At 44.3% G+C, this 26,600-nt stretch overlaps 1 protein-coding gene across 2 annotated transcripts in view; it reads right to left on the bottom strand.

Moving 5' to 3' along the window:
- Positions 1 to 26,600, bottom strand: part of rimbp2a (RIMS binding protein 2a) — a gene marked incomplete at its 3' end in the record, with an annotated part of 49,367 nt that overhangs the window by 2,163 nt on the left and 20,604 nt on the right. Inside the window, exons 7-15 of one of the 2 annotated variants that reach the window (XM_080743192.1) lie at positions 22,295 to 23,059; positions 21,351 to 21,506; positions 18,890 to 19,036; positions 15,167 to 15,269; positions 5,597 to 5,766; positions 5,033 to 5,201; positions 4,165 to 4,265; positions 1,916 to 1,987; positions 1,266 to 1,439 (exon numbers count right to left, since the gene is read on the bottom strand). In XM_080743192.1, the coding sequence (XP_080599318.1) occupies positions 1,266 to 1,439; positions 1,916 to 1,987; positions 4,165 to 4,265; positions 5,033 to 5,201; positions 5,597 to 5,766; positions 15,167 to 15,269; positions 18,890 to 19,036; positions 21,351 to 21,506; positions 22,295 to 23,059 (1,857 nt within the window). The remainder of the gene's footprint in view (positions 1 to 1,265; positions 1,440 to 1,915; positions 1,988 to 4,164; positions 4,266 to 5,032; positions 5,202 to 5,596; positions 5,767 to 15,166; positions 15,270 to 18,889; positions 19,037 to 21,350; positions 21,507 to 22,294; positions 23,060 to 26,600) is intronic. The other variant, XM_080743193.1, reaches the window with a different exon arrangement.

Here is a 26,600-nt window from a genome sequence, read left to right as displayed (position 1 = left end):
TGTCAAGGACTGCCAAAATTAGGAAGCAACGATTTGAGTTACAAAGGTTTGCTTTGAAAATGATCAAAGATTTGCACACGTTTTCAAAAACAGCAGATCTACCAGCTCGCAGCGTGGCACCTGTATATCTGCAGCATAAAATGATGGTTAAAGTGATTCCAGGGATATGAAAGGAAATAAATAAAACCATGAAACATGGAGATACAAGGTTTCTGCCCGACAGCAACGTTTTGTTTTGCCAAGCAGGTGAGGAAAAAAGAAACTCAGATGTGGCAGCATCTTCATCATCAGTAAACCCCCCACGGCACTATGAAAAATGAAAATAACAACAACATCAACACATGAACACAGAGCGCAAAGGGATTTTCTTTTTATATCCAATTTTTGTCTTTTATTGTTCCATTATAACAATACAGTATGTATGTCTCAGTGTAGCGGCTCCTTTTTCTTTCTCAGATCAAACATGGCATAATGTATAACCACTTTCAACAGGCCTGAAAAATAGATCTTTTGATGTGCGCGCAGTATACAAAAAGAAACAAAGCCTCTTTAAGTAAATACAGCAGTTGGGCCAAGAAAGTTATTATAAAATGTATCAAGTTTACTTTTGAAAAAGGTTTTTCTTCTCTCTTATCAAACTCGAGATCATTTCTCTTATTCAAATCTTTTCTTTCAGTGTCGTGGAGAAACAATTGGTAAGTGTTCATAAAGCACTTGTTTTCATACACAGTACCCATAATTAGATGTTGTGTGTCAGTGCAAAGAGATTTTACCAAATTATTTGTGTAAAGCCTAATTTATATATACTGTCGCACGATGACATGGCTTGTTGAAAAGTAAAAAAAAAAAAAAAGAACATTTCAAGCTAACCACGTGATGCATCGCGTGATATCATCGTACAATGGAGTATAAATTAGGCTTAAGGAATGACTTTAGCTTTAGCTTTTTTTAACCTTTTGTCTAATCGTAACCCCCGCCCCCATTGGCAATACTACATGCATAATCACATACAGTTCTCTGTGTCCATATAGGGCTTTGCTTCTTCCTTTCTCTGAAAGGTGTTAGACAGACAGGGGGGGTTATGCCCTTTTCCAAAGGGGAGAGGGGGGTTAGTTTGAATAGTCACCACTGTCACCACATGGACAAACACACACACTGAACAGCACACAGACGGCAAGTGGAGGAAGCAAGAGACGTAAAATCAAGAGAGGACGAAGGATGGATGGACAGAGGGCCTAGCGCTGAGAGCGGCGATGATGCTGTACCCGTTTGCCCTCAGAGACGGCGGCGGCAGCAGCAGAGTCGGCGGGCGGCCGGTTGACGGGCGGCTCATCCTGGGGATAGTGGGACGGCGTGTCCGTCAGATACACCTCCACGTCGTCAGGCACTTCTTCCAGGAAGTTGGAGGGGACCAGGCCGCGGTGGCCGTTGATCTCACCCTGAAGATAAGGGAGACAAAACAAAGGGTGGCGAGAGAGGAGAGGAGACGGGAGGAGGAGAGGAGAGTGGATGGCAGGGGAGTCGTTAAAATAAGAGAAGACCAGAACATTTCTCTCTGAATGAAAAAGACCTGGAATTATTTTATGCTTTAACTACTGAAAAATAGCAGATATACAAGCTCGCAACGCAGCACGAGTGCCGCGCTGCAAGCTTGTAGATCTGCTATTTTTTAAAGCGAACATTTGTAAATATTTGCTTCTGGGGGGTCCCCGATACATAATATTTCGAGATGGGGGTCGGTGGCCAAATACATTATTCTAGGGGTCCTTGTTTTCAATATCTTTAAGAAATAGCAGATCTACAAGCTCGCAGCTCGGCACTCGGTGCCGCGTTGTGAGCTTGTGTATCTGCTATTTTTTTTATAGTTAAAGCATAAAATAATGGTTAAAATGCAAAAACGCAATGTGGCACTCACATAATAGAAGCCATCTTCATCAATATCCCCAAAGACAGCTATGATGTCACCAGCACAGAATGTCAATTCAGCCTAGGAAAGAGAGACAGCAACACAGGGAGACTGTACAGTATGTCCTTATGTGTATCTGTGAGGTAACACCCATCCCAGAACAGCACCACAACTCTGAAAGGATTGGGCCAACAGGTCAACAAAGGTCAATATTAATTAACTGACAGGCACGCCACATGACTCCGCAGTGCGCTATTTGGTGCTTCAAGTTTTATTTCCGTTACAATATTACTAACACCAGTAAGACTCCATAATCGGGAGATAAGCGACCGTCAGGTCACAGTATACAGAGGCCTGTAAGTGGCATTGGTTCCACCCACAAGTTTGTACGACAAACGGTTGATGAGTAAAGCCAAATAAAGTTTCGGGCCAAATCAGAGGAGGGGGCGGGGCAAAGTTAAACCAATTAAGGTGAAGGACTCTTAATGAAGTTAATTGACACCACCCACAAGTGTGTACGACAAACGGTTGATGAGTAAAGCCAAATAAAGTTTTGGCCAATGAGGGGAGGGGGCGGGGCAAAGTTAAACCAATGAAGGTGAAGAGTGTTGGAGCAGCAGGAGTGGGTGGTCCCCGGGAATTCCCCGTGAGCAGCCCAGTTGGGGTGTTGATTTGGTCATTTTTGCAGTATTTGGCAGCGGTGGCAGGGGGTCCCTGGGGGTCAGTGGAGGTCCAGGGGTCCTGAAGGTTGTGGTTTGGCAGGCAAGGAGTGTGTGTGGAAAATTTCACATGGATAGGGGCAACGATGGCGGAGATATGAGTAGGGCAAAAGTATGACGTGACGTGACGTGACTGACTGACTGACTGACTGACTGACTGACTGACTGACTGACTGACTGACGGACTGACGGACGGACGGACGGACGGACGGACGGACGGACGGACTGACAGACAGTCGGTGGAGGTTTTGATAGTAAGTGCGACCTGAAGATCGCAATAACCTTTTTGTTTGATAACTTCTCACAGCAGATCCAACATACAGATAATCCAGCAGCATTGGCAGTGAAAGCAAACTACTCCATTCTCCGTTTTCCTCAGTCACGGAGCACGTAAGAATGTAAGTTTCATATTTGGCCTACTACAGCAACGATAAATGTAAAATAAACATTGTTAATTTCCATATAATGTTTGGTAAAGCTACGGGGAGGGGAGGGACCTAAGAGCCGCATGTGGCTTCTGAGCCGCGGGTCGCAGACCCCTGGCCTAATATGAATGAGAGGGTATTCCCTTTTCTTTCATTCAGTGTGAAAATGAAGGTAAACTATAAGTTCAGGGGGCAATGCCATGTCATACTGTATGTCAAAGTGTGTTCACCATCTAAATTATATGGATGCATACCAGGGCAGGAATTTCATGGAGGCCATGAAGGCCATGGCCGCCGTTGCCCCTCAGTTTGGCCTTGTGCCCCTCAAACCAATGGCATGACCTGAGGCCACAGTGGCCTTAATGCCCCAGCTGACTGTACCACTTTCTCCTCTGTCTCTTTCTGGTCAATATGTAGACAGTAGACACCGGTGTCTCTTTCTTGTCATGAAGACACCAGTGTCTTTTGTTGAGATTCTGAAATCTTAACACCCCCGAGTCCCCATCTTTAAAGCAATCCAATGACTTTGATTGATGCAGGGCTGAGCGTGGATCAGATTGTAAATGCCATCATGTACCTATTTCACTGCAGATTAGGTTATCATCCCTAACCCTTAAATTCAAGAAAATCTTTCAATTGACTACAATCTTGTTTTATTTGATGGCCTTCCTGCCCTGGCATTTGGCCTTTGTGTCCTCAAAAAATGAACAAAACCAAAGGCCAAGTGGCCTTGCCCCTAAAAAGATGAAATTCCAGGCCTGATGCATACACTTTGTTCAGTACAGAATCCCTAAAGAGACATGTTTAAGCATGCACAGCAGTGGCTCAGGGGTAGAGTTGCCGTCTTAGAAAACGGAGGGTACCCGAAGGGTTCCCAATTCGATCCCGGGCTCCCCCAGAGTTAGTGTCGAAGAGTCCTTGAGCAAGGTTGGTGCCTTGCATGGTTTCCTCCGCCATTTGTGTGTGAATGTGTGTGAGAATGGGTGAATGTAATGCACAATCTCTCTGTAAAAATAAATAAAACCAAAATAAAAGTTGAGAGAAAATAATAAGTAGGCTTAACGTGCAGTCAGTCATTGGATGTGCCAGTGGGTGTGAGTCTGCATGACAGTACCTCAACATCAACATTAGGAGAGCTTTCCCTTGGGTCGTAGTCGTACAGGGCAACCATCCTCCGAGAGGCCTGGTCCCGACGGAGGCCTCGCCTGTTCTGCTCTGGAAGGCACAAGGAAAGTCAATTTAACCCATTATTACGCATTATTTGATGCTTTAACTATTAAAAAATAGCAGATATACAAGCTCTGCTATTTTTGAAAAACTACAAACTCGCAGCAGCTAAAGTATGAAAAAACTCCAGGTCTTAATGGGTTAACATGCATCCTGCAGCAGTTGTACTCAGAATAACTGTTATTAGAATCCCCCAGTATTGAAAAGCAGAGTTGTTTGTGCGCATTTCGCGGGCCACTGTGTGCATCTGAATAAAGTTTTCAACTAAATGTAGTGGAGTAAAAAGTACAATATTTGGATCCGAGATGGAGTGGAGTAGAAGTATAGAAAATTGGAAATACTCAAGTAAAGTACAAATACCTCAAAACTACTTAAAGGAGTAGTTCATGCCCAAAATGACTTTTTTTCTATTGATTACTCACGCCATGGAGACTTGAGTTCAATAAGAGTTTTTTTTTTTGTCGCATTCCTAAGACAATAATTTGATAACAATACATTTACCCCCATGGATTCCGGATGGGGACCCAAATGCATTTGGGTCCCCATCCGGAATCAATGGGGGTAAATTCAAATTCAAATCAAATCAAATATAAAATTATTGTCTTAGGATTGCGAGAAAATACAAAAAATAGTATTGAACTCAAATCTAGTGAGTAATGGCGTGAGTAATCAATAGAAAAAAAGTCATTTTGGGGGTGAACTACTCCTTCAAGTACAGTACGTAAGTAAATGTACACTACTGGTGCGTTAAATACCTATTCTGTCCACAGGTGTGTTGAGCGGCAGGAAGCCCTGCTTGATGAGTTGGTCCATGGTCTCCTCATCTTCAGCCCTGATCTCCGACACCATGTTGCACGGGATCAGCCCCATCCTGCCCCGAACCTCTCCTCTGTAGAACCCGTCCGTGTCTTTATCGCCATACACCTGGGACCAGGGGTGGGAGAAGTGTACTCACATTTCTTTTGCGGTATCAATACTGCAATGCAGAAATTCTAAAAGTAAAGGTTCGATGTTAAAGATGAAGTGCCATGATTCCTATGGCACCGAAACTATGGCACCGCCTCTTTAAAAATGTACTTGAGTAAAAGTAGAAAAGCATTGGCATCAAAATGTACTTAAAGCACCAAAAGTAAAATTACTGTGTTCAAAATGTATACAAATCTACAAACAAACAAACAGGTCTACGGGCTCACAACGCATCGATTATGCATTAATCCAAGCATAAGAATTTCCGACAAACACACACCAAACCAAGTAAAATAATGGTCATGAATACGAAAAAGAAGAGAGGGCTGGGTGTCTCTTTTTCCAAAACACACCCTAATGATTTGGCCCTCTTTGAAGGGCAGCTCCTCGTCAGCTGCGTCTGGGTTGGGGGACATGGAGAGAGGGTCGTAGTCAAAGAGCGCCACAAAGATTCGAAAGGACTCCTCGGTCTCAGACTCGTCATAGTATGGAGGGGAGCGGCGATCCCGATCCCTGTAGCCATCTTTAACACCAGAAACAAACATTTTAAAGGTGACAAAATGCCATCAACCTGTATCACAAAACCATTAACCATGTGCATAAATAGCAGAGCAGATTCCAGAGCTCTTCCCTACAAGGAATAGTTTTTTTGTTGTTGACCAAAGCAACTGTGGTCTGTGGCATGTATTTCAGACATAGTATTTTGTCTCATGTGCATTGTGAGGCATGTTAAACATGCTTCTGTGCAGTATGAAATAAACAAAATGGAATATCTTAGTGTTTCAAAATACACCAACTCATGCAGTATTACATGACACATTAATTATTAACATCATCCAACAACCGTCTATCAGCATGCAAATCATCAATCTCATGGTCAGTCTGTGTCCTTTCCATCATTCAGTGCACACACATTCACAAACCAATACAAACACGACTGTGCGCGCGCAGACACACACACACACACACACACACACACACACACACACACACACACACACACACACACACACACACACACACACACACACACACACACACACACACACACACACACACACACACACACACACACTCACACACACACACACACACACACACACACAGGTAGTTGTTTGTTTGTAATGCTTTTGTATTTGAATATACAGTACATTCATAAGCAAGTGCTCCACAAGGATAGTGTTGTGCTGCAGACAAATGAAGGGCAAAATATGGAATTATACTGATGTGAAACGAGGACACGACACATGATGACACATACAGTAACAGAGAGACAAGCATGTACAGTAAGACCATGAAGCAACTGTGGATACAACTGTGAATTATTCAAGTATTGTTTTGGAAATATAACATGATTTGTAACATTGCTGCATGTCTGATACCAAATTGGCATCATTTAGGGGATTAAACTCTCAAATACCTGGAACGCGCCCGAGTCGCGTTAGATTTTAACCACTTTAACTATTTTATGCTTTAACTTTAGAAAAATAGCAGATGTACAAGCTCACAGCGCGGCACCGAGTGCCACGCTGCGAGCTTGTAGATCTGCTATTTTTGAAAAATCGTGAAAATGAGTGCAAGTCTTTGAATATCTTTGACCCGATCTTTGACCCGACTTCTAAATCCTTCCTCTAAATCATGCTGTTCTCAAACCTTTTCATGTCAAGGACCCCCAAAATTACAGGTATTTGGCCATGGACCCCCATCACAAAATATGTTGTCCCAGGGACCCCCCCAGAAGCAAATATTTGAGTTACAAATGTTCGCTTTTAAGTAGATATATTCAAAGACGCAGCGCGGCACTCGGTGCCGCGCTGTGAGCTTGTATATCTGCTATTTTTCAATAGTTAAAGCAGTCAATAATCCTAGGCCTAAATGGGTTAAACTGTAACTTTTTTGGGTACCGTTACTCGAGACATATTGTTTTGTTAGGGTGCGAGGAGCTGCATAATTTCTTTCCGATAATTAGGGCTTGAAAGTCTATCAGAGGCAGTACAGTTTTCTTTGTATGTATTGTGCTTCTAATTTCCCCCCCTTTTTCTTATAGGGCTAACCATGCAGTGGTAGTTGAACTTGCATTTGAAATTGAGAGAAACTGAATGGCAAGGTGTGGAACTTTGAGGTGGCCAAGGAATCAGTTGTATACCGGGTGTGTCTGTAATGCAAGGGGCACAGCGTGTGCATTAAATATACAGCAAGATACACCACATAAAACGTTAACCCGTTACAGTGCAGACACTGCACACAGTAATATAAGCGCTTCAGCTTGAGTCCCAGCATGCATGCGTGGTCTGCCCTGGAACAGGGTAGAGATGGCGGCATTGTGTGACTATATCACAAAGGGAAGGGGTTTAAGCAGGCATCTGGAGTTCAGTGCAGGAGGAAGCATGAGGGAGCAATCAATCAATCAATCAATCAATCAATCAATCAATCAATCAATCAATCAATCAATCAATCAATCAATCAATCATCCAGAACAGTGGTGTGGCCATCTTGGGAGTGATGCCACTATATCAGTGCAGTGCAGTGGGTCATGCTGTGCAACTGGGAACAACATAATAGTACTAGGGGTGCAACAGTTTACTGAACTAATCGATTTTTAATAAAATAATCGATTTAGGGGGAAAAAAGGTTCTTCTCTAAGTTCACAACGTGGTGCATCGCGACTCTACTAATTATAAAATAGGGTTGAAATAATTAATCAGACTAATCAGTTTAGATGTTTATTTAAAATCAATTTGATTTAAAAAATACAGAAATTGTGTCAATTATATATATATATATATATTAAAAAAAAGTTAAATTAATAAATGAACCCCCACTCACATGCTTCCTCGATTATTTGATTAATCGAAAAAGTAATCGATAATCGTCTAGAAAAATAATCGATAGTTGCAGCCCCGAATAACACTCATACGGGCAACTGGCAAGTGTCCTAACATCTACTCAAGCACCGGTTTCCTTCTAGTTCGGGGAGGCGTTTTGGTGGCAGTGCCGTGGTGAAGGGGGGCAAAGAGGCCGCAGGCAGCAGCACGTACCATAGGGAGCCCTGGGGCCTGAGCAGCCTGCGTGCCTGATGCGGGATGGCCACGTCCTTTGTCCACCTACTCTGCCATAGTAAACCTCCTCGGAGACGGGGGAGAGGTTCCCCTCACTGTTACCCCCCTCACTGGTTATCTCTACAGGAAACACCAATCACAAAGGGTAGGGGAGGGGGTTCGGGATTACAATGCGAAAGCCGGTCCATTTGCTCCCCCGGGAACGCCAACTGAAGCAAATGCCCCTGCCATGCAGCGTTGCTTTTGACAGCAAATTTTGATTTAGTTTTAGTCTTAGTCTTTTCAATATATTTTCATTCAGTTTTAGTCATATTTTAGTCAACTGAAATGTTTTAGTTTTAGTATAGGTCTAGTTTTAGTCAACTAAATATCAAAAGATGTTAGGCGAATAAATCTACGGTAGATTTTGGCTAGCCTGGGTGCCAGCCTGGGTGCCAGCCTGCGATTTGTTTTGTCTCTCCGCATCACAGTCCGATTGGTCTGTGGTTCGGAGCAACCCTAACCCTCTGATTCATTGGAACAACACCACGTGGCTTTCCAGCCACCGCGGCTTCCGATTGGTCTGTGGTGCGGGGCGGGACAAATACACCAGTCTGTATTGGCTGGCTGATGACGTAGCTACCCTAACCCTACTCTGATTCGTTGGAACAACACCCAATCAGCAACGACCTTGCTACGTCACAACGGACGTTCAGAAATGCGAGTCAACTGATTCATTTCCAGACTGTGATGCGGAGAGACAAAACAAATCGCGGAACGGAGCAAACAGGCTGGCACCTAGGCTAGATTTTGGCGACTATATTATGTATTTTGGCGGGCCTTGATGGCGCCGTAATGGCAGATATTACACTTGGTTGCATGCTGAAAATAGCTCGATCTACAAGCTCACAATGTGTCGCAGCGCGATGCGTTGTGAGCTTGTAGATCTGTGATTTTTGTAACCCATTTCTTTCACCCGGTGTCAATTATCTAATGTAATCCTGGGCGCTACACTCCCTCTGCCAACCTGGGGAGAGCAATGGACTGACCTCATGCTTCCTTCTATGCATGAGGAGTCCAAGCCGATTCTTTTCACCTGACAGGGGGGAGTTTTCCCGGTTGGACGTAACGCGTTGAAGTATACTAGCCTAGTAGAGACAGGGGTGAGCTTGTTGAAGTATACTAGTTTGTGCAAGCTCTGTTCGTGTTCAGGGAATGTGACGGCCATGAAAATGGTTTCAAAGACACACATGGGGATCTGAAGACAAAGGGAAGCTTATGACAGTTTCAACAGAGCAAACACAGACTGCTAGAGCAGTGGTTCCCAAACGGAATGCGCGTGCCGCGAGACAAGTACAGGATTTCCTTGGGATGTTGTGACAACCACACATTATTATTGCAATGCTGTTATTCAAGATTCAAGATTGTTTTATTTGTCATTCATCTTTTTCTGTCTGCAAGCAGATTTAGAAAAAGCAAACGAAATTATGTTTCTCCTAGTGTGAGACGGCAGTAATTCATAAAAGAATAAAAACAAACAGTGCAGAAAAAAAGACTCTACTTTACATATACTCTATGTAACCAATAATAATAATATAAATAAAAACTAGTCATTAAAAAGCATGCTTTAAGTAGGATGTGAGGGTTCTTGTGGGCGTTTTCTGGGGCCATTTATAGCCCAAGGAAAGTTTTTTGTGCAAAACAAATGCTTGCAATGGATTCAGAATCATGACAAACCCCTAGTTAGAAAAATAGACAGGTCCCGACCCACTGTTTGGGAAACACTGTGCTAGAGCATGGAGAACATCAAAGCAAGGAAACACTCAACAGCTTCCAAAAATTACCCTCGGAACCAGAAGCAGCCCTTCTTTCTCTCCTAACATGACTGTAGTGCCCAAAGGAGGGGACCATGAGAGGTCACATGACCATACTGACCAAAGGAGGGGACCATGAGAGGTCACATGACCATACTGACCAATGGAGGGGACCATGAGAGGTCACATGACAATACTGACCAATGGAGGGGACCATGAGCTAGAATCAAGAGATAAGGAAAAGACGCCCAGTGAGTGACCACGGCTATGCGCCATGACACTTTCAGTGACAAAACTTGCACCGGAAGTTCGATGAATAATAGGGGTGTAACGATATAGTAACTAAATCGAAAAATCGATTTTAATTTGCAATGATCTACTATATCGTTTGCAAAAGCAAAATATCATACCGTTTTGGCTTTGTATCGTATCGGTATCGTTTTAAAATGCGGTAATCGGAATCAAACCGTTTTGCAATGTAAATAATTGACTGTATGGAAACTAAGTATTTGTACCTTGAATTTAGCAATTTTAAGAGGGAATTTAAAAGGTGGGTCTAATTACCTTTCCATTCCATATAGCTACTCTTGGTCTATCGATAAATGTGTGTAATCTCTGTGTTCATGTCAGGTTGGGTTTGTCCATGTGTGTTGAAATATAATGTCCATGTATTTGCTAGATAATCACAGCATTTACTTCCACAATAATAGATTTTTACACGTTTTACACAGATTTCATTTCTTTCCTAAATAGTTACTATATCGATTTTAAATCATTGAATCGAATCATATCGCATCGCCATGAATGAACCAATATCGTCCATGTATCGTATCGTTAACCATGTATCGGGATGCGTATCGTATCGCTGTTAAAATGTATCGTTGCACCCCTAATGAATAACATTGGAGTCTATGAGAGCCGGCTGGATATGGAAGCATAAACCTGACGTAATTAAAATGAAATGGCAAATGCGAAAATTAAATTGAAAAAACATAATTGCTTTTTAATTTTCAGTAAATGGACGCATTTTTTTAGACAAAAATAAATGTCAAATGCAATAGCGTTTACATTTTACATATACAGGTGCTCATTCTATGACAAAATTAAAATTATAATTAAAAGATCATTTGAATTTGATTTTTTTTAAATGACAGCTAATTTGTTGACAATATTAACACATCGACTGCCCACCAGGAGGCGCCAGTCATCCCCTCTGAGTGCCCCCATAGCACTTCCATAGAAGAATACGAGGCCCTGTTGCGTCAATGCATGCGTGATGACGTCACTTGGTCACATGAGCGCAGACAGGATGTTATTGTGTAACTTACTGTATGGGCTAGTGTTGATCATAGCTGTTCACTGCCGATCAAAATTTGGACATTTTGCCGCACGCGGCCACAGTTTTAGCCATAAAACAAACATCGGAGATAAAGGGCTTTAAAGATGGGGAAATGCATTGGAGTATACGGAGAAAAACGGCCGCGCGATGCTCTCATTGTCGACTCGAAGCGACTAGCGGCTAATGGGCTACATCCAGGCGTAGCCCCGACCTAACGGTGAGATATAAAGTTATACTGTAATTACAGTAAACGCGTCCAACGCGTCGTGGGCCTCCAGCGACATCAAAGAAATTGTCGCGTAGACACCTCGTGGGCACCCGCTGTGTTAAAATGAAAATGCAATTTTGAAAATAAAAATGGACAGCTCATGAACAAAAAAATTATTCTGAACGATTGCGACCTTTGTTATATAACCGCTCCAGGAATATAAAAGAAGACACATCACAGGTACTTTTACAATCACTTGCTTTTCGATGTGCACAGTACATAATGATATTGATGAAGCTAAACAGCGGCAGGTATAGTTTCTGTCTCAGAGCTATTGCGAGATTTGGATTCCAGACAGGGAATGGTGGAGAGTCTCGCGATACTAGCTAGTTCAGAAACATACATTGTGCTCTTTAGATTCCTCTATAATGTTATACAGTGTACACACCGAAAAGCAACACAGAAACAGAAAACAATGTGTGACATGTTTTCTTTTATATTTCTGAGCAGAGTATTTTTTTTTTGTTCATGAGCTGTCCAGCCGGCTCTCATTCATGGGTTGCATTTGTAGTCCTACACCGGCCATGTTGAGGACCAACACAGGTGTTCTGATTGACGTAGAACATTAGTTCTGTGCCAATCAGACAAATAGAAACACCTGTGTTGGTCCTCAACATGGCTGTTTAGGACTACAAATGCAACCCATGAATACACTCTAATGTTAGTTTTGCCACCAAAAGTGTCATGGCGCATAGTCGTGGTGCCAAAATAACGCATCAGCGTCTTTTCCTTATCTTGTTCCTAGTCCATGAGAGGTCTCTGGGGCTGGGGACCGCCATGTTGGATTCTTCTACACGTCTCCCGATCCATGGTCGCCCATAGAGCTATTCATTTCAATTTCAAGTTGCTCAGTGGCGCTGGGGTCTACAATAGTGTTCAATGGACGTCGACATCGTTCGTGACGTCATTACGTCTCGATGTCAAACATTTTGGAACATAATTATGTTCCAATTTCCCCCAGAATGCACCTGGATTCAGCTACTTCCGCATGCTTCAAAACGCCACTGAGCACTTGCATTGAAGTGAATGGCTGGGGGCGGGGCTGTCCACTCTCTATTACAGTATATATATACTAGTAAGACACCTGAGGGTGGAATGCGACCTCAGGGTGACATCAATTCTTGACTATCTGGCCAACCACAGCGTTTCTCTGACGATTCTAGTTGTTATCATTCTGGGGGGAGTTTGTTCATGTTTTTGTGAGGGTATCAACCCTAGGAGACACGGGGAGAACATGCAAACTCCACACAGAAAGGCCCTATCGCCAACCCCACCTAGGGTGTGAGCGATAGGGCCTAAACATGGAGATGTGGAGAACACTATATATGGAGATAGTCCAGTCCATCATGTCATATGGGACTACCGCAGAGATCGAGTTATACCCACAGAGCTATGGGAGCCCTATTCTGGCGGCGCCGAAGGCGCCGCCAGAATAGGGCTCCCATAGCTCTGGGGGCCTTTCGCCGCCGCGAAGGCGGCGGCGAAAAAAAATCGGGTAATTGCGGATATAAAGTCGCCTAAAACGGGTACTTTCCTATATTAAATCATATTAAATCGGGTATTTCGCGGATATAAAGTGGGCTAAAACGGGTATTTCCTATATTAAATCATATTTTTCCTTTCACAATATTAATTCGGGCTTCACATTGGCTATGTTGACAACTCCAGGCAGTCTTTTCTGTTCATATTAACTCACCATTATTGCTCAGCCTCCAGTTCCCAATTCCTCCATCTGATGATCTGAGCTCTGAGCCATCCAGCCAAAAGTTCCCGTTCTGGTAGCATAAAGTCGGCTAAAATGGGTATTTTTCTTTCTCAAAACAAGGCGGGTCGGGTTCATATTTATTTACTAAAAAAAACATTGTCACGGGCACAGGCACACTAAGGCTACAGTCTTGCTAAGACAGCGTTGTTTTGTTTGGTTGTTTTGTTGCTGTCCGGCGTGTCCGCCTTCCTTTGCCGTCCGGGCCGTGGCTAGAAGTGCAAAGACTCGATGCAGTGGTTCCTAGCTTAGCCTATGCCCAGGCCATGGCGAGACCACGCAGCTGGGTAGGTCTGCATCCAGGGCCTCCTCGGCCCTGGGGGAAAGGTAGGAACCATTGCAGCGAGTGTGTTATAACCCGGACGGTAAAGGAAGACTCACACCCCACATTAAATGCGCCTGATTTATAATAATAAAATGAATAGTAGGATTAAACGGTGTGATGTCATTGTTCAGTCTTACTGTCTAACATGTTTATTTAGTATATCTAGTTAACATAAATAATATAAATTCTTCCAATGGAACATAAAAAAAAAATAAAAACGAGAAAAAAAAAAAAAAAACACACTTAGAAAAAAAGAGACCCCAAAGGGGGTTGTTGACTATGGGGTCCCAGACTTTAACTATGGGAGCTAAGACCCCACTGGCACCCACATAACTCGAACTCTGGACTACCGTCATAGACAGTAGCCATTGTTAGGCCGGAGTCAATGGCTGTCTGTCTAACTGTCTGTACAGGAAGTGATGTCACATGACATACTTTTTATGCCCATATATGAGTCATTCTGTACCACATCTCCATGTTTAGGCCAAACAGGTTCGCTCCATTTCTCCATGTATAGGTCCAAATGACCAACGTCGAGCTTGACAAGGAGGATACCGCACATTGTACCTCATCCACCCTTTCTTCTCTCTCCTTTTGGTATCTTTATCCTCCTCCTCCTTTTTTTCTTTTTTATTCTTCTCTTTTTTTTCACAGCCGCCCCCATATTTACTTTAGAAAATATATATTAAATTCTAAGAACGTTTCGAGTACCAGTTTGATACAAGAGCGAATAAGCGCTACACTTCTGGAATCCTGTACGTCGACTTAAAGTCGGATCCAGGCCTAATAACTTTATCTAGCCGCCCCCGTTGCCACCTCCTTTTCTTTTCTGAGACACATTGTACCTCATCCACCCTTTCTTCTCTCTCCTTTTGTTATCTTTATCCTCCTCCTCCTTTTTTTGTCTTTCTTAGTCTTGTGTATCCTTCTCTTTTGGCTACTGTCTATGACGGTAGTCCCATATGACATGATGGACTGGACTATCTCCATATATAGTGTTATCCACATTTCGTGTAGCCGCCCCGTACAGGAAGTGATGTCACAACTCGCTGACATCACACTGACATCACAGAGGTTACGGAAGGAAGGAAGGACACTCAAGCGACACGGTTTTTCAGAGTATATGCGACCTTCGGTCGCAATAATACTCTATGGGTTCTGGGGGCTTGTGGTCTCCCAATGGAGGGGACCATGAGAGGCCACATGACCGTACTGACAAATGGAGGGGACCATGAGAGGTCACATGACCGTACTGACCAATGGAGAGGACCATGAGAGGTCACATGACCGTACTGACCAATGGAGAGGACCATGAGAGGTCACATGACCGTACTGACCAATGGAGGGGACCATGAGAGGCCACATGACCGTACTGACCAATGGAGGGGACCATGAGAGGTCGTCTCTGGGGCTGGGGACCGCCATGTTGGATTCTTCTGCCCGTCTCCCGATCTATCCGACCTCCAGCGTTAGCGTTGCTCTGAAACACACACACACACACAAATACAGAGGCATGTGCATGCACTCATACACGCACACAAACACACACATACATGAGTTGCATGTGCACACGCAACCACGCACACGCGCAATCACGCACGCACACACTCAAACACACGCATGCACACACACACACACACAGACGCATACACACACGCACGTAGCACACACACCACTAAATGTACACACATACACACACACACAACGCTCACAAACACATACAGATTATGTGAAGACGAGCCCATAAACATACATGTGCATATACACTCACACAGCTATACACTCATGCAGGCACACACACCTACACACACACACACACACACGCGCACACACACACACACACACACACACGCACACACGCCCACACACACACACACACACACACACACACACACACACACACACACACACACACACACACACACACACACACACACACAACACACACACACACACACACACACACACACACACACACACACACACACACACACACACACACACACACACACACAGACACACGTGCACAAGCACACAAGAATACATTTTTTTTAACATTCCAGGAACAGGCCAATGCAATAACATACAAGAAAAATACAAGGAAAATATACACTTTATTTGATTAGTTTCTTTCATACAAAGACCCCAGTGAGCAATAGTCGTCTATTTAGACGTCTGTCAAAAATTGGTCTAAATAACATCTAGAAATGAACGTTTAGATGTCTAGGCTTATATATATATATATATATATGTAATTGCTGGATTATAAGCCGCGCTTTTTTTCCCCATGTTTTGAACCCTGCAGCTTATACAACGGTGCAGCTTATTTAGCGAGTTTCACACCTAGCGGCCAGTTAGTTAGTTTTACAATGGTCTTTAACAAGGATTTATATATAGATTTTTACAGCTAACGGCCACCAGGGGAGCTCTAGCAAGAAGCAGGAAGGACACCTGCGGCTTATAGTCCGGTGCGGCTTACAGTATATGAAACATTTGTTTTTTGTTCTAAATTTAGCTGGTGCGGCTTATATTCAGGTGCGGCTTATAGTCCAGCAATTACGGTGTATATATATATATATATATATATATATATATATATATATATATATTATAAGGCTGGGACTTTAACTGATTAATTGCGATTAATTAATTACAGGAAATTAACGTGATTAAAAAAGATTACGCATTTTAATCGCACTTAGTTTTTGCACCACAGAACCTTCAGTTTCGGGTATACAGATACAGATCATAGCGATGCACCAACCAAGAAGAGACAACAAATGCAAAGGGAGAAGTAGCCAATCAGAGCGCTTTGCTTGGCCCAGTGGATGTGAAATTTAGATTTAAAAAACTCACTTGTTGATTCACTCGTACAAAAAAAAGTGTTTTACTTGAAAAAAATTACTTCTCAGGTCAAATATCGGTGTGCGATTAACAAATCGGGTGCCCCTGGATTGCCCCATTTATCCCCTCTTGCTGCCCAGGCCCACCACCTGCTGCGTCAATGCATGCGTCATGACGTCACTTGGTCACATGAGCGCAGACAGGATGTTATTGTGTAACTTACTGTATGGGCCAGTGTTGATCATAGCTGTTCATTGCCGATCAAAATTTGGACATTTTGCCGCACCACGCCACCGTTTTAGCCATAAAACAAACATCAGAGATAAAGGGTGTAAAAGATGGGGAAATGCATTGGAGTATACAGAGAAAAACGGCCGCGCGATGCTCTCAGCGTCGACTCGAAGCGACTAGCGGCTAATGGGCTACATCCAGGTGCAGCCCCAACCTAACGGTAACGGTGAGATTTAAAGTTAATACTGTAAATACAGTAAACACGTCAACGCGTCGTGGGCCTCCAGAGACATCAAAGAGATTGGCGTGTAGACACCTCGTGGGCACCCGCTGAGTTAAAATGCGTAATTGCGATTAATTAATCACAGAGCCTGTAATTAATTAGATTAAAATCTTTAATCGCATCCCAGCCCTAATATATATATATATATATATATATATATATATATATACATACATTTTGTTCATTTCCTGAACAGCAACAGTATTGGACATGTGATGACACACTGCCATGCAAAGTAGATCATTTAAATACTTTAACCATTATTTTATGCTTTAATTATTGAGAAATAGCAGATATACAAGCTTGCAGCTTGTATATCTGCTATGAAAAATGAACAATGACAATTTGTGCAAGTCTTTGAACATTTTGACTTTTAAATCCTTCTTCTAAATCAGTGGTTCTCAAACTTTTTTCATGTCAAGGACCCCCAAAATAACATGTATTTGGCCGCGGACCCCCATCTCAAAATATGTTCCAGGGACACCAGAAGCAGAGATTTGAATCACAAAAGTTTGCTTTGAAAAATATACATTCAAAGTTTTGCAAAAAATAAAAAATAAAATCTTTTCAAAAATAGCAGATCTACAAGCTTGCAGCTCAGCACTCGGTGGCGCGCTGTGAGCTTGTGTATCTGATATTTCTCAATAGCTAATGGCTAAACAAAAAATAAAATAATGATTAAAGTGGTTCCAGGTCCTAAATGACAAAAACAAGGGTTCATATTTTAGATTGTAATTAGAGAAAAGAGAATGTGAAGGTTAAAATGTTTTCATTTAATTCATTCTATCGTTTTAGCACGTTTAGCGATTTTGATTTCAGTGGGTGGGGGCATGCGTACGAGTGGCTAAATATGTATTTTTAGCCAGCGATTTCTTTATTACTATTTACATTAACACTACTAGCCCCCATAAGTCACATATGCCCATGACATATTGCAGTAAATCTTGGGAATGGGCTTATTGTGTGTAAAAAGACATATTTAGCCAATTGTACACATGCCCCCAGCAACTGAAATCAAAATCATTAAAATCTCTAAAACTATAGAAAAATCTATAATAGAATCTTTTCTTTTCTTTAATTTACAATCTAAAATATGAACCTTGTTGTGAAGTTGTCCTTTAACATGTTGTTAAGGGGGTTAGAACGGGTACACATTATTGTGTATCATTATTTTATGCTTTAACTATTGAAAAATAGCAGATATACAAGCTCACAGCACGGCACCGAGTGCCACGCTGTGAGCTGTAGATCTGCTATTTTCGAAAAATTGTGAAAATTAGAATTTTGACCCGATTCTATAAGTGTCTTTTGAATCCTTCTAAGGTCTTTTGAAAAACCTATAAGTTTCTATGTCAGCAATCTGGCCAGCCATCGTCAAAGAAAAGGTCCTTTTCACTTAACTGGAGCTCAGTTAGTCTGTGCTTGAGAGACAAATTTGTCAGTGGTTCCCAAACTTTTTCCTGTGAAGGACCCCCAAACTGATATTTATTTGGCCACGGAACCCCATCTCAAAATATTTAGTTCCAGGGACCACCCCCAGAAGCAAAATTTTAGTTACAAACGTTCGCTTAAAAAATACATACAGTATTCAAAGATTTTCACACATTTTCACGACTTTTCAAAAATAGCAGATCTACAAGCTTGCAGCGCGGCACTCGGTGCCGCGCTGCGAGCTTGTATATCTGCTATTTTTCAACAGTTAAAGCATTCAATAATCCTAGGCCTAAATGGGTTAAGCCTACCTTAAGGGCGTTGTGCGAGCTGCGTCGCCGTCCCTCCTCCAGCTGCATCTCAGAGTACAGCTCCTCCTCGTCCTCCTCCATGATGTCGGACAGGTCCGAGCCCCGGCTACTTTCACTGTGATACTCCTCACTGTGGCTATAGTGAGGCTGTGACACGCGGGCCGGGTTCAGCACACGCATGCATGCCGTGTCACATAGGGCCCCCACGTCACATCATGCATACACGCACGCACGCACGCACGCACACACGCACGCACGCACGCGCACACACAAATTAAAACACGCGTCGTACGCACATGTCGTGCGCATGCATTGTGCATACACGCGCGCAGGCACGTATGCAGGCAGCGGTGTGAGCCGGCATTCACGCACATACAACAGATGTATACATACAGTACAGTACATGCATGCAGATGCACACGCGGATAGAAAATGCGTGCACAATACAGACAGAGACAGACAGACAGACAGACAGACAGACAGACACACACACACACACACACACACACACACACACACACACACACACACACACACACACACACACACACACACACACACACACGCACACACACGGATATAGCCATGACACAAAAATGCATCATCATGTATATATGTACCCCCGTTATACACATACATACACCCATATATGCATGCACATGCATGCAAAGTTGCATCCATACATGGGTAATACACACGTACAGTACACAAACGGGTGTGTGTACGTATGCACACACACACGCACGCCCACACGGCACACGCCCACACACGCGTGCACGCACACACACATACAGACAGAAAAGGTTATGCTGTATTTGCATAGATCCTAAAGTCACGCCTTTGCTGATTTGGACAGGGCTCAGCATCTCAAAAATTGCCATTAGTTCTCTAGCCCAGGGGTTCTAAAGTGGATTCCAGGGACTCTGTGGGTTCCGTTATGGCAGGGGTTCCCAAAACCTTTTGTCTCAGGGCACCTCATAAATATTATTTTTTTTATCCGAGGCACCCCTACATTATAATTTTCACTCCCAGCACCTTATATTTATAGCATATCGTCGTTGTCGGGTGGAAACCTTGTATGTTCAAAACCGTTTGTTTTGCATTTATCATCTATAAAATGTACTAAACTAGTGAAAACAGCAAATCTACAAGCACACAACGCCTCGCATCACGAGGCCTTGTGTGCTTGTAGATCTGCTGTTTTCACTAGTTTTGTGCGACGGTCTTGTATGATGAAGCAGGGCTTTGCTTTACCAAAAGACGCACACATTTGAAACTTGGAGATACAAGGTTTCTGCCCGACAGTGACGATATTTTAGCGATTATGTTGCGAGGAAAACTTTGAGATAATAGCCATTTCGGTTAGAACTGACTGAAAATAACTTTGTACTTCAAGTCTAAAATAATACTAAATATTTTTTCAAGTGTGCAAATAAGTTCCAAATACTATCAAATGATCTTGCGGCACCCCTGGACTGCCGTCGCGGCACCCCAGGGTGCTCCGGCACCCCAGGGTGCTCCGTCACCCACTTTGAAAACCCCTGCTTTATGGGGGTCTAAATGGACCCATGTCTGTAACTCTAACGGCGTACAAATGGAACCAAATGAACCATACCGGGTTCATTTGGTTCCATTTATACACTGTCAGAGTTAAAGGAGCTTAGACCAAAACACATATAGTAGGGTTAAATCTGCCTTTTATCATACCCCTTCATACCTGCTTTAGTCGATTTTCTTCATAGCTGCCCCTGTTGCTAGATTTAGGCTGCCCCTGTTGCTAGATTTAGGCTGCCCCTGTTGCTAGATTTCGCGGGCCCTCTCATAATAATTAACAGAGTAGATAGTCTTTATTCTAGTGCGGTTATTTCTTTAGCTTCAAAGTTAGTATTTTTGTATTGGATTGTGTTTACACAACGTCCTGAGACCAACCAAACCGCTGTTTTGACCTCACAGGCACCCTTACTTGTCAAACGGCTTCTGCTCTGCACCAGAGCAGGGAGAGGAGAGCCTAGAAAGGGAGGGGAGGAGCAGAGGATCTTCTCGTCTGTTTGACAAGTAAGGGTGCCTGTGAGGTCAAAACAGCGGTTTGGTTGGTCTCAGGACGTTGTGTAAACACAATCCCCAAAAAAAAATACTAACTTTGAAGCTAAAGAAATAACCGCACTAGAATAAAGACTATCTACTCTGTTAATTATTATGAGAGGGCCCGCAAAATCTAGCAACAGGGGCAGCCTAAATCTAGCAACAGGGGCAGCTATGAAGAAAATCGACTAAAGCAGGTATGAAGGGGTATGATAAAAGGCAGATTTAACCCTATATGTGTTTTGGTCTGAACGACTCCTTTAAGGGGAGACCTTGAAATTTCAAAGTTTGAGAAACTCTGCTCTAGCCCATTGTAAGCCAAATTTCTCAAAAAGGACAAAGATGTGGGACAGCGGGTCGGGGGGGGTGTTGGTCTTACCGGCCGGCCCAGCTCCGAGCCTCGGAGGAACTCATCCACCGAGGCTCCTCTTCTGCGGCTGCGAGCGTACCCGTCCTCGTCCTCCTCTTCCTCGTCTGAGTGATGTTGGTGGAAGGACTGACCTTGCTCTCCGTAGCCGCCCTGTCTCCTGCCCCCCTGGAAAACACGCATGAAGAGTTAAAGGAGTACTTCACCTGCAAAATGTTTTTTTTTCCCTCTATTGATTACCCCCGCCATGGAGACTTGAGTTCAAAAATATGTTTCGTTTTTTGTCGCATTCCTTTTTCTCGAAATTTTTATCCCACGATTTTGTAACCCATTTTTCACCCAGTGCCAATTGCACTGAGCTGTAATCCTGGGTGCTGCTCTCCCTCTGCCAACCTGGGGAGAGCTCCAAACTGAGCTCATACTTCCTTCAGTGAATGAGGAGTGAGCAGGCCGCTTCTTATCACCTGACAGGGGGGAGCTTCCCTGGTTGGACGTAGCACGTGGAAGGAACACGTTATTCCAACCAGTTCCTCTCCCCTCCATCAGGCGCCCCAGCTGGCCAGGGGGAGGCATTATAGAGACCAGGATTACTGCATGTTTTTGTGAGCATACATACCCTAGGGGACACGGGGAGAACATGCAAACTCCACACAGAAAGGCCCTTTCGCCAACCCCACCTAGGGTGTGGGAGCTGATGACGCGGAGGAGAGAACACGCCCCCCAGCGCCCACAGCGTCCCCCAGCGGGAATCGAACCCAGGACCTTCATGCTGTGAGGTGACAGCTCTACCGGCTGTGCCACTGTGCCCCATATTTTTTTGTCGCATTCTTAAGACAAAAATTCGAATACAATAAATTTACCCCATTGATTCCGTATGGGGACCCAAATGCATTTGGGACAAAAGCACAATATTTGACTTACGTACGTACAGTAAATGTACCGGGCCACTGTCTCACCTTGCCACCCTCCGCCGCCACCCTCTGTGCTGCCTCTCGGGCGATGGCTTTGGCCACCGTGTCGGGGATCAGTGTGCCTCTGGGCTGGGGGAGGATCCTCTGGGGGGAGGGGGAGCGGGCGTTGGCGGAGGGGGGCGCCTCCAGGGTGTGGCCCTGCATGGGGCCGGCGGGCGGAGGAGGGGAGCGGGCCGGGGGGTCCCATCCGGGCGGCGGCGCCGCTCCGCCTCCGTGGTGGTGGTGGTGGGCGGCGGCCTGCTCTTTGGCATTCAGGTCTCTGGCACTTGCGGGTCTCTGAGGTACGGGGTGGGGGTGCGGCAGGAGGGGCAGCCGGTGCTGGGGCCTGGGACCGCCCTGGTGGGGCGGTTGGTGGTGCTGCTGCGGGTGGAGGGGCTGAGGCTGGGGGTGTGGCGGCCGGGGCCTGGCCTGCGGCTGAGCGTGCGGCGCGCGGAGCGCAAGCTGCTGTCCGTGTGGCTGCTGGGGCGGCGGGGGAGCCTGAGGCTGAGGGTGGGGGTGGGGGTGGGGGTGGGTCAGGGCGAGGAGGGGCTGAGCGTGAGGGTGAGGCGGCGGGCCCGTGTGCGGGTGCAGGGGCTGGGGCAGCGACGGCAGAGGCACCAGGAGATTGTTTGGAATGGCGGCGACGGAGGAGTCCTGCGACTCTCCCTGTGCTGACAGCGTCCTGACGATGACCTCCCTGGCCTCCAGGCACTGGATCCTCGTCAGCTCCACCGTGACGTAGTCCGCCATGGGGTACATCACCTCTGCTATCTGCATGGGGTACAACATGGGGTACATCACCTCCGCTATCTGGATAACACAACAGCATGGGGTACATCACCTCTGCTATCTGGATAACACAACAGCATGGGGTACATCACCTCTGCTATCTGGATAACACAACAGCATGGGGTACATCACCTCTGCTATCTGGATAACACAACAGCATGGGGTACATCACCTCTGCTATCTGGATAACACAACAGCATGGGGTACATCACCTCTGCTATCTGGATAACACAACAGCATGGGGTACATCACCTCTGCTATCTGGACAACACAACAGCATGGGGTAAAACACCTCTGCTATCTGGATAACACAACAGCATGGGGTACAACACCTCTGCTATCTGGATAACACAACAGCATGGGGTACAACACCTCTGCTATCTGGATAACACAACAGCATGGGGTACAACACCTCTGCTATCTGGATAACACAACAGCATGGGGTACAACACCTCTGCTATCTGGATAACACAACAGCATGGGGTACAACACCTCTGCTATCTGGATAACACAACAGCATGGGGTACAACACCTCTGCTATCTGGATAACACAACAGCATGGGGTACATCACCTCTGCTATCTGGATAACACAACAGCATGGGGTACATCACCTCTGCTATCTGGACAACACAACAGCATGGGGTACATCACCTCTGCTATCTATACTATAATTTTGCGAATGTCTGTCTGTCTGTCCCAGCGTTTCTCCTCGGTGGCTGGAGCAATTGATCTGAAATCGCATCACCATCAGCATATGAACACACCTGACATAACTGTGAAGCCCGTTTGTCACTTTCACAAATCGTATGCTGTATATTAGCATTTTTATGGTGTATCTACTATCTATTCTGCATCTAGCATGAGGCACATCTATTCTGCATCTAGCTTGAGGCAAAATGTTTAACCAGCTCTGTGTGTGTGTGTGTGTGTGTGTGTGTGTGTGTGTGCAGGCAGGCGGGTGTGTGTGTGTGCAGGCGGGTGGGCGGGATGGGGGGGGGGGGGGGGGACAGTATCTCTGTAGCCATTAAACAAAACGGGTTTCTTACATTGATGCTCCTACAGTACATCATGCAAGCACCAGTTAAAGTTACTTTCCATCCCTCATATACTGTGTGCACAGTGCACCTCCCATAACCCACACACTGCACATCATTTTGGAGCTCATATCTTTGAACGGGTAAGGGCTAGTCTGGATAACACAACAGCATGGGGTACATCACCTCTGCTATCTGGACAACACAACAGCATGGGGTACAACATGGGGTACATCACCTCTGCTATCTGGCACTAACAATCACTGGTGCATCCAGTACTCCTGCTCAGTACTGGCACTGCTCACTCCACACTGGGTGTGATTTCTAATTAAAATTAGCCAAAAATAATCTACAATGTCTTTAGGCAAGATCTAAAAGCTCAAAACGCACCATGCTGCCAAGCGGTTTGAGCTTGCAGATCGGCTATTTTTGCCAATTTTGTGTGACAGAATGAAGAAGAAGTAAGTTACTTTCTCTGTTGCCTTTTTCTTATTTTTTTCCTGTAATAGGTTTGTTGTGTTTACTGATGTACATTTAATTCTGAAAATAAACACGTTTGAATAATCATTTTATCTTATGTAAAGCGCAATTTGGATGAAAAGCAATATATAAACGCACCATTTACCATTTACCGAAAAGTAGGGCATTAATTACGAAAAGAAAAAAATAAAATACGGAGATAAGAGGTTTTGGCCCTCTCTCTCCATCATCAAAGTTGCACACCCCTGATCTAACATCATTGTGTAATGTGTACACTGGAGGGAGTCACATCTGACTGTGAAAACATGCACTGACATTCATTTGTTGATAGGGGGCAGTGTAGTGTACTATAATATGCTACGCTGAAGGCCATGGTTCACATAAGCCCCTTTTCGACTGCACCTTTAGCACCACACCACACCATACTACACCACACCGCACCACATAAAAATATCTACATTTTCCATTACACAAAAGCACCCCTATCGGTAAGAAACAAATTGACCCTTTTAACTGTGATTATAATACAATATACATTTGTATTACAACTATCCTAAATTATAATACACTATAATGGATTATAACTGTGATTATAATACACTATCAAGTATCAATGTATTACTATGATAATTATAATACACTTTAATAGATTATAATAGTGGTTATAACACAATATAATCTATTATCATGTATTACAACTATATCCTGGTGGTCTAAATGAAAAGTCAGTGAGTGATCAGTCATTATGAAGTGTTTGGCCCTGTTTGGCCTAGCTCAGACCTACTCTAGATTGGATACTTTTTAGTACCAAGTTTAGTACCACTTTCAAACCACTCTAACCAGGTCCTTGTAGTGGAAAACCTGGCACAAGTGGGCGGTGTGGTGTGGTGTGGTGTGGGGGCTGTGGAAAAGGGGCTATAGGCAGAAACTTACTGAGCCCACTTGAGGATGCACTCATGGTGGTATTCACTGACATGTTTCACATACTGTAACAGACCAGGTGCATTATTGTGGGCTCGCCTGAAAGGCGAGCACACGTATGTTATTGTCATTATTTATCTATCAGTCTATACTAGTCATATCAAGTTCTCCTCAAAACTTTGGCACCTTTCTACTGCTACATACTACCGAAAATCGATATTCAAACATGTGTTCAGCTTACTGTGGCGACGTGTGCTATTACTTTTTACAATAATGGGCCAAAGGGTGGCGCTGTAGGAGGCCTTCGAAAGTGCAAACTTTGAACAGGTATAGCTCATGCTCTGTTTGACGTACAGCCATGAAACCTGGACGCACATATATGCGTCTCCTCATGCCGAACAACTTTGACACTCTGACTTTTGACCTCTGACCTTTAGATCTCCCGCCATTTTGAATTATATGAAAAACAGTACAAATCTATCTCCTCCTGGGATTTTCGCGTTACGCTCACAAAACCTTTTTCACATGAATTTTGAACCTATATTTATCTACACAGGCTATGGGGTGAGAAGTTTGTACGTTAAATAATACATTTGTAATAATTCAATGAATATTGCGGTTTTATGCATATTATTCTTTTTTTTTTTATCCCACAATTTTGTAACCCATTTTTTCACCCAGTGCCAATTGCCTATGTAATCCTGGGCTCTGCTCTCCCTCTGCCGCACATGGGGAGACAACGGACTGACCTCATGCTTGCTTCTATGCATGAGGAGTCCAAGTTGCTTCTTTTCACCTGACAGTGGAGATTTCCCTGGTTTGGACGTAGCGCGTGGAAGGAACACGTTATTCCAACCAGTTCCTTTCCCCTCCATCAGGCGCCCTGGCTGCCCAGGGGGAGGCATTATTGAGACCAGGATTACAGTATGTGCATGTTTTTGTGAGGGTATCTACCCTAGGAGACACGGGGAGAACATGCAAACTCCACACAGAAAGGCCCTATCGCAAACCCCACCTAGGGTGTGGGCGCTGATGACGCAGAGGGAGGAGCACGCCGCCAGGGCCCACAGCGTCCCCCGGCAGGAAT

The sequence above is a fragment of the Nannobrachium achirus genome (genome assembly GCF_963921795.1).
Source record: "Nannobrachium achirus genome assembly, chromosome: 15".
Classification (NCBI taxonomy): domain Eukaryota; kingdom Metazoa; phylum Chordata; class Actinopteri; order Myctophiformes; family Myctophidae; genus Nannobrachium; species Nannobrachium achirus.
The sequence above is the reverse complement of the archived record's forward strand: the minus strand, read 5'-3'. Positions and strand labels throughout refer to the sequence as shown.